Below are 8121 nucleotides of genomic sequence, written 5' to 3' on the forward strand. Positions count from 1 at the left end.
TGTTGTAAGGCTTGCTCTGTCTATGAAGTGATTTAAATGCTTGAAAAGCAGCATCTCTTTGTGAAGCACGCTTATTTGCTTCTGCAAATTACAATTTGGATTAAAAACTGTCCCGTCCCTCTGATCCTGCCTGGGAACTAAAACCACAGGGAGAGGCCTCGCTGAGTGTCCTGTCAATCAATGAATCTTGTTGAATGGGCTCGAGAGAGAAAGGGGGCCTTTTCCGAGGTGACCCCACAATTACGGAAGAACCTCCCCAGGGGTGTGTGCCTAGCCCCATCACTTTCAGTTCTTTGCAAGGCATTGAAGATGGTGTTATCTAGCAACAGTCCTGAACAGTGATTTTAAATTTGGGATTTTAGTGTGTGTGTGTGTGTAAACATAAAAATTATAAAGTAAAGGTAAATGTACCCCCTGTGCAAACACCGGGTCATGTCTGACCCTTGGGGTGACGCCCTCTAGCGTTTTCATGGCAGACTCAATACGGGATGGTTTGCCAGTGCCTTCCCCAGTCATTACCATTTACCCCCCAGCAAGCTGGGTACTCATTTTACCGACCTCGAAAGGATGGAAGGCTGAGTCAACCTTGAGCCGGCTGCTGGGATTGAACTCCCAGCCTCATGGTCAGAGCTTCAGACAGCATGTCGGCTGCCTTACCACCCTGTGCCACAAGAGGCTCTAAAATGTATTTGGTTTTATGTGTAAGCCATCCTGATCCACATAAGGAAAAATGGCAACTAATAAACGTGAGATGATAGATAGATAGATAGATAGATAGATAGATAGATAGATAGATAGATAGATAGATAGATGGATGGATGGATGGATGGATGGATGGATGGATGGATGGATGGATGGATGGATGGATGGATGGATGGGTGGGTGGGTGGGTGGGTGGGTGGGTGGATGGATGGATGGATGGATGGATGGATGGATGGATGGATGGATGGATGGATGGATGGGGAGAGAGAGAGAGAGAAAGAGAGAGAGAGAGAGAGATGTTTATGACACTGCCTAAACAGCCAGATCGGTCTATCTTTCAAGGGCCCATTTACGCCGAGATGATCAACAATCTCCTCCAGCCAGTCATCGGGGCCAAGGACTGCACTTTAATCCGCCACGACGTCTTTCACGCTTTGCCAAACACAGCCAACACGTTGATCGGGCGGGCCGCCCACATCGCGGTGCTGGATTCGGAGCTGTTCTTGGAGAAATTTTTCCTGGTGGCGGGACTCGGCTATTTCAAGTAGCACCCCCAGCCTCGAGGGAACGATGCAAACAAAACAAGGCTTAGGGGAATCGATTCCAGGACTGACCAGATGGCTGTATTGCTGGAGAATAATGGAACGGGTTGATGCCGAGGTGGGGAACACACTACCAAGTTATTTTGCGGAAGAATAAAGTGCTAGGGCTGATGCAGCATTCAAAGGGCCAAACATTGGTGCTTTTTTGGGATATGTAAACATGCTCATGTTCAGTTTCTGAGTCCATTTGTGTTCACCCATCTCTGGCTACGTGCTCAAAGTGGTCTAAAAAGCTGAGGCCAATTCTGTGCTGTTCATATACATGTGATTGGACCAGAATCCTTTTTGTCTCCCAGCCTCTCTCCCATTCTTTAGTTTGTACCAGGGGTCAGGGAACATTTATTTCCTGGCTCACCCCAAACAGAAAGACACCGACTCAGGTTAAATTCTTCTTTTTGGAAGTATCAAAATATAGGAGGGGTATTAGGATGAATAGGAACTTGTGGATTTCAGCCCTTTTCTGGGGAAGGGGGAGAAAGATATCCTATAAGTAGAAATCCAACCGTCTGTGTATAAAATGGCTTTCTTGGTATGAGTTCTCTTTGCTGACTTGATTTGTGCTTGCGTTTAGATGCTTCGGCAGGGGTGTATGGCCCTCCCCCTGTTCCTTGGATAACTTAATAGGTTGCTGTTAAGGTGTTTAAATAAGAGAAGGGATGTCCTTGGGTTCTAGGTCCATAGCTTGGGGCCACATTGGAAATAGACCAGAAGCTGAACTGGCCACCTTCAGGTGTCTAAATTAAGAGGACTGCAAAGAGAACCATCTGTGGGTTGTTTGATCTGGCTAGAGACACCTGATTCAATCAGATTTGACTACTGAGCTTTTTTAAAGGCTTGTTCATGGGTTGGTTCCAACCCTATGGTAGTCCCTTCTCCATGGGACTAGTTTACCCAGCTTTAACCTTGAATTAACCCACCTATGAGGCTGCCTTCTAGGTCACTTCCTTCTCTCTTACCCAGGCAAGCTGATCTAGTATTCCCTCCTCCTGATTAAAAATTAAAGTTCAGAGGCTGTTCTCCCCAAGTGTGATATGCTTTAGGATGCTTTGGGCTGAACCTGAGTTGAGCAGGGGGTTGGACTAGATGACCTGTGTGGCCCCTTCCAGCCCTATGATTCTATATTCCACATCTTAAATGGAATCTACTATAGTCCAATCACAGAGTCTGTAGCTTGCTGTTTGACCCTGTGAGGGCTCATGCAATACCTCTTTTGAGATTTTTAGGTGTGGAGACTAGGGATAGGCATTCAGTTCACATAACCCAATAAACTTTACAGGTATTTTTTTCAGTATAGATATAATACCTTATAGGTATTACTAGGGGCCAAGCCTGTTGCATTCAGGAATACAACGGGCGCTAGATTAGGGAGGTGGAGTAGAAGAACTCTGCTGACACCCTCCCCATCCCCCCAGGACCTGGAAAGGCTGCAGGCAGCTGTTAGGGAACTCACCAGCAGGGGCAGCTCTCACAAGACAGGGATCTGCAGCCTCTGAGCCTCAGAGGGAAGTGGAAGGAGGAGGGTGTGGTCAGGGGTGGGGGATGGAAGGCAATTGGCTGGTCACTGGACAGACAGGCAATCCAGTTGGAGGAGGAGGCACTCAGGGGCGGGACAGCCCTTGAGCCATGCTCCTCCTCCAAGCCCTTACCAGAAATATATTGTGGAGCAAATAGTATAGGCAAAATACTTTATATTTATTTTTTCCAGTACTTCTAAGCCAACGGCAGATTCTCTAATCTACCTTGGCTACTGATATTGCAGGCCCACATGAGAGCCGAATTTTTCGTCCTTTATTCGGGCACATTCAGCAACTTTTCTCTGAAATGGCTGCTGGACGTTTACACTTGACAGATTGGCCGCTCCGCCAATCAGCAGTTAAATTTAAATGGCTGGCAACCATTTAAACCCTCCTCTTTGATCCCTCCCTTCCAAAGGATATTGGGAAATACCAATATTTTGGGGGTCTGATACACCCAGACCAGAAAAATACCTATTGCCTTTGCACGTGCAAAGAAGTGACCCCAACTCATTTCTTTCATGAGTATGCAGGTGGCAACTCAGTGAATTGCGGGAAAACTTTGTGAAAACAATCGTCTGTCTCATATATTTTATCTCAGTTTTATCTCAAGGAGCTCACGGTAGTATACCTGGTTCTCCGTTCCAAAATGTATCCATCCAGCTACCCTGGATTACCAACCTCAAGATGTTTTCTGTAGTTATCAGGATTTCAGCTGCACTTCAGACTAGAGAGAAGAATCCCCCTGGAGGAAATTACAGCTTTAGAGGGGGGGCTCTATAGCAGCGGTCCCCAACCATCTTCTGGTTGAGGACCGCCTCCGGGGGTGGGGGAGAGCCAGCGGCCCGGCTGTCGCAGTTGCTCATAAACGCGTATGCCCAATTGCTGCGTGTGCGCATTTTGGCCACCAGGGGGCGCAAACGTGCATGCACGGCAGTTCCACGCATGCGCGTTTGCGTCGCTGGTGCGCTGGCTGCCACATCGGCCTCTTCCCCCCCTCGCTGCAGGGGGGGAGGCAGGTATGCCGCTGGCGGCCCGGTGTGATGGCCTTTGCGACCCGCTACCGGGCAGCGGACCGGGGGTTGGGGACCCCTGCTCTATAGGATCACACCCCCATTGAGCTCCCTCATCTCCCCAAATTGCATCGCCCCAAATTACCCACCTTTGCTTCCAGGTATTCAGGTGACTGCCTTAGAGTAGTCAGCCCAATCTCGGAGGTAGGTTAGGCTACATGAAGGTGGCTGGCCAAAGGACATTCAAAGTGTTAACTTTATCATGTTCACTTACAGTATTTTGTGTCCTTCTGTAAAGTTCTACAACATATAAAAGGGGAGCAAGAACTTGAAACAAGAAAGGTTTTTTTAAAATATATATATATATAACTTAAACCAGCCTTTTCCAACCTTTTGATCATGGAGGAACCCTTGGAATATTTTTCAAGATTTGGGGTACTGTCAACTGGCCACACCTCCCTGCCATGCCCCATTGAGACACCACCACTGGGTGTGTCAAGGCCACTCCCATATCACAGCAAGTGATGTCATCAGGCCTCCCGTATCGCAGGAAGTGATGTCATCAGGCCTCCCCTGTCTCTTCCTGCGTCACCAGAACTGACGTGTCTAACCCCACTTGCATTTGACCATTGCGTATTAATATAATAACTGCATTGTTAGTTGCCACCTCTCAGGTGGGGGCCTGGAAATCTTCAAGAACCACCAGTGAATTGCATGTCTAGGGATTTCAACCTCCAGGTGGCGACTGTCAATCTCCCTCTATTACAAGGGCTCTCCCGGTGACAGCAAGTTCAGGAAGTGAAAAGGGCTGGTTTGGAAGGTGGGCTCCAGCATTACACCCCACTGAAATCTTATCCCCTCCTGAATCCCCGCTCTCCTCAGGCTCCTCCCCCAAATCTCCCAGCACTTCCCACCCCGAAGTCGGCAGCCTAAATTTAGCATGAGTCCCTATTCAGTGTCCCAGCCCAACCGTGCCATGGCAGCTGGCCAGCTAAAATTCCTGGAAAAGCCACAGAACCCCAGGGGAGCTTTTGCAGAACATCTGTTGGGAATCCCTAATTTTAATATTATTTTATCTTGTCCTCGTTTTGTGCATGGAATTGGGGGTCACGCACAGTGTATTCCCCAGCACTGAAGAGACAGAAGACGCCCTTTTCTACCCAACGCTTGTGTGTTCATCAGATCTTCACAAAGCTTTCCGGCCATAGCCTCTGTAGCTTGCTTTTGTTTCTTGTTAATGTTCTAGAATTCCAATGTTTAACCTTTTCCCCCCCACCCACCACCCATTTGTCCTGTGAATAGTAGAAGCTGTATTTTGTGTTTATGACATGTTCAGAAAAGACCTGTCCTGAAATCCAGGACAACCAATGGAGGGGTATCTGGTGAGGCCAATGGGACTTTGAATCAAGACGCATGAGTTTGTTCCACCTATTGACACCAACAGGCATTCTGATTTGACCTCTTGATGTGTCTTCGTTAGATATGTCAGATGCGGTTCTTGGTCATTTTGGTGGGGTCCGCTTCTCCCACTGAGAATACTTCTGGGTCACGGATGACTCAGCCGGTGGGATCTGTTGCCATGAGCCATGTGGCAATGACTATGGACTGCCTATATATTGTTCTTTGTCCATGAACTGTTGTAGACTTCATCTTCACAAATGCTACCACGATTGTGTCAAAATTACAGGCAATAATAATCTGAATGGCTAAAGATGTGAAGCTATCAGATCTTGCTCTCTTTTTAAAAAAAGAAGAATTGGGCTTTGTCTTTCTAAAGACCTTATTGTATAATCCTGTCTTACATCAAAAGATATATTACGGTTGTACAAAAACCTTATGAGGAAATTGTACAGAGCGGTATCTACATGTCGGAACATCACCAAGATAGGGTTCAGTTTGGCCTCCTTTGAAAAGGCTTTTAAAATGTCTCTTTCTATTGGGGATATATAAATAAATACATATATATATATATACATACATAAACATATAGAAATATATTAAACCTCATAAATGGCTGTTCAACAGGTGATTGGGGTTTTTCAAGGTGTATATTACTCATTACCAAAATTCCAAATTAATATTTTTTTTCAGCTGTTTCTAATTTCCAGTACAGCCCAATTACATGAGCTATACATAACGATTTGGTACAGATGTTAAAACAGTAAAATAATACTTTCTCTTTCTAAAAGACATGGATTATGAGAGCCAGCATGGTGTATGGTTAAGAACAGTGGCCTTTAATTTGCAGTACCAGGTTTGATTCCGCAGTCCTCAACATGCTGGGAGACATTGGGCTAGTCACAGTTCTCTCGGAGCTCTCTCAGTCCCCCCTAACTCACAGGTTTCTCTTGTGGAGAAAGGAAGGGGCAGTGTAAGTCACTTCGAGACTCCTTTGGGGGGTATAAAAACCAACTCCTCTAATTTTACCCATGATATAAACAATGGGCAGTCACATTTATATGTATGAACTTTAATAAGCCAGCACTCTCTCCCTGAGTTAATAAAATAATATTAGACCGTTGAGTAAATATCATTGAATTGATTTATCTTCTTTCTGTTAATATTAGGAGAGTCCTTCTGTTACCGTGTTGGCATGGACCAATGGTCTTTCTATATCACATTCATGTCAGAAGTCCAGGACTTGAGAGAGACAAATACACTTCATGGCTTCTGCCCATGTTAGTATCACCCCATTTCTCTGGTGTGGACAGACTTTGGGATGTGAGCCTCTCCAATGTGGGCCTAGACTTCTCACATTGCCTAGATGGTGTAGGAAAAACTATTGAAAATATACTTGAATCATAATATAAGAACTCTCCCACAGTTTCCTAACCCCAACTGCCCTACATAGGTCAAGGTTACAATATCAAGATGAATCGAAGACTTGGAATCATTACTTTTAGAGAACTCTCCCTCTCTCTGTTTCTCAACCATTAACCAAAATTGACCCAACCCAGGAAGGATTTTAGTTCTGTTGCATGTATAGCTCAGCACAGGAATTTGACTTGTGCCATAGATCCAGAAGTCCATCTTCTGTGCATATGAGATGATCACAAGTCAACTGTGGAACAGGGCAATTAAGAGGGATAAGATACAGATGAACATTGATGATGTGGTCCAGGTGTCTAGAGCCAAATTGGCACTGCACAGTATGAAGAATATGTGCCTTTTGAGCCATCTTGTGGTGTGGATGGGAATGTGCACATCCTTATTCTCCATCTGGGCCCACTGTGTGCAGTTACAACCCATGTGTTACTGGTCACGTTCCACATCTCATTGCCTGCAGCTCTGTCTTTGGTTTCTAGAGATCTGTGGTTTTTGACCTGTAGCCCAATGAGAGGGATCAAACAGTGCCTCTAGAGGTCTTCCCCTTTCTCAAGGGAATGCCAACATGCCCCGGTTTTCTTTTGTCGTCAACTTTCATATAGTTTTGTTTAACAAATGGCCTGTCAGACAAACACACTACACTCTAAGGGATCGTCTGAGGATCATGGAGGGATCATCAGTGGAGGAGGTGTTGGTCAAGGGCTTTTCTTAAAAAAAAAAAAATTAAAGGCACTGTTCAGTGCTTCCCAGTCACTTTAAAGGGGTGGGATGTCCCCGATCCCTTCTCTAACCAACGTTGTGAATGTAAAGCTTCAAAGGCCACTAATACGTGTTATTTATTATGGTGATATGGAAAGCTGTACAATAAGAGGCTAATGACCAAGAGACTAATAATGGTAATATAAATAATGAACAGTCATTAGTGCCAATAAGACTATTTTTCTATGTATGCTTTATGGTGATAACTGGTGTGGCTTGTGTTGGGTGCAAAAGAAATGTCAATAAAACTCCTTGCTTCCTTTTGTCTGATCTCGCATGCTTATTGGAACATCGGATGACCCTTGGGATGTTCTCAGGTAGGAGGCTTTCAAAACTAGCAGAAGAACCACTTTGGCTCCTTTGATATATTTGCTCCTGACAAATGTGTCACAGAATGCAGGCTAGTCCGGCTGACCATAGGAGATCCCCTTGTAGAGAACTTCTCCAGGCACGTGTGGTGCAAATAAATCAGGTTTTTTTTTTTGAGGCATTCCATGAGGCAAAGCAAGACAGGGCTTGGCAGGAGCAGAAACATTGACTGAGATAAGCACAGGTGGCCCCCTCGGGTCTATAGATAGGGGGTTAATTTAAGTGGGAGAAACTGTTCTCATAGGGGAAGCTTTTGATCTAAAAGGCAAGAATTCAGGAGACAGTCAGTCTGCGCTCTCTGCCATTCCTGGCAGTAAATTTCCAACTCCTACCATG

General features: G+C 45.5%; 1 protein-coding gene across 3 annotated transcripts in view; it reads left to right on the top strand.

Annotated features, from left to right (window-relative positions):
* Positions 1–7675, top strand: part of FAM135B (family with sequence similarity 135 member B) — a 124317-nt gene extending 116642 nt beyond the window's left edge. For all 3 annotated transcript variants that reach the window (XM_077351441.1, XM_077351444.1, XM_077351443.1), the window contains exon 20: positions 1045–7675. In XM_077351441.1, coding sequence (XP_077207556.1) covers positions 1045–1250 — 206 coding nt within the window. In that variant the 3' untranslated portion in view covers positions 1251–7675. The remainder of the gene's footprint in view (positions 1–1044) is intronic.
* The last annotated feature ends 446 nt before the right edge of the window (positions 7676–8121 follow it).

The sequence above is a fragment of the Paroedura picta genome, chromosome 9 (genome assembly GCF_049243985.1).
Source record: "Paroedura picta isolate Pp20150507F chromosome 9, Ppicta_v3.0, whole genome shotgun sequence".
Lineage (NCBI taxonomy): Eukaryota > Metazoa > Chordata > Lepidosauria > Squamata > Gekkonidae > Paroedura > Paroedura picta.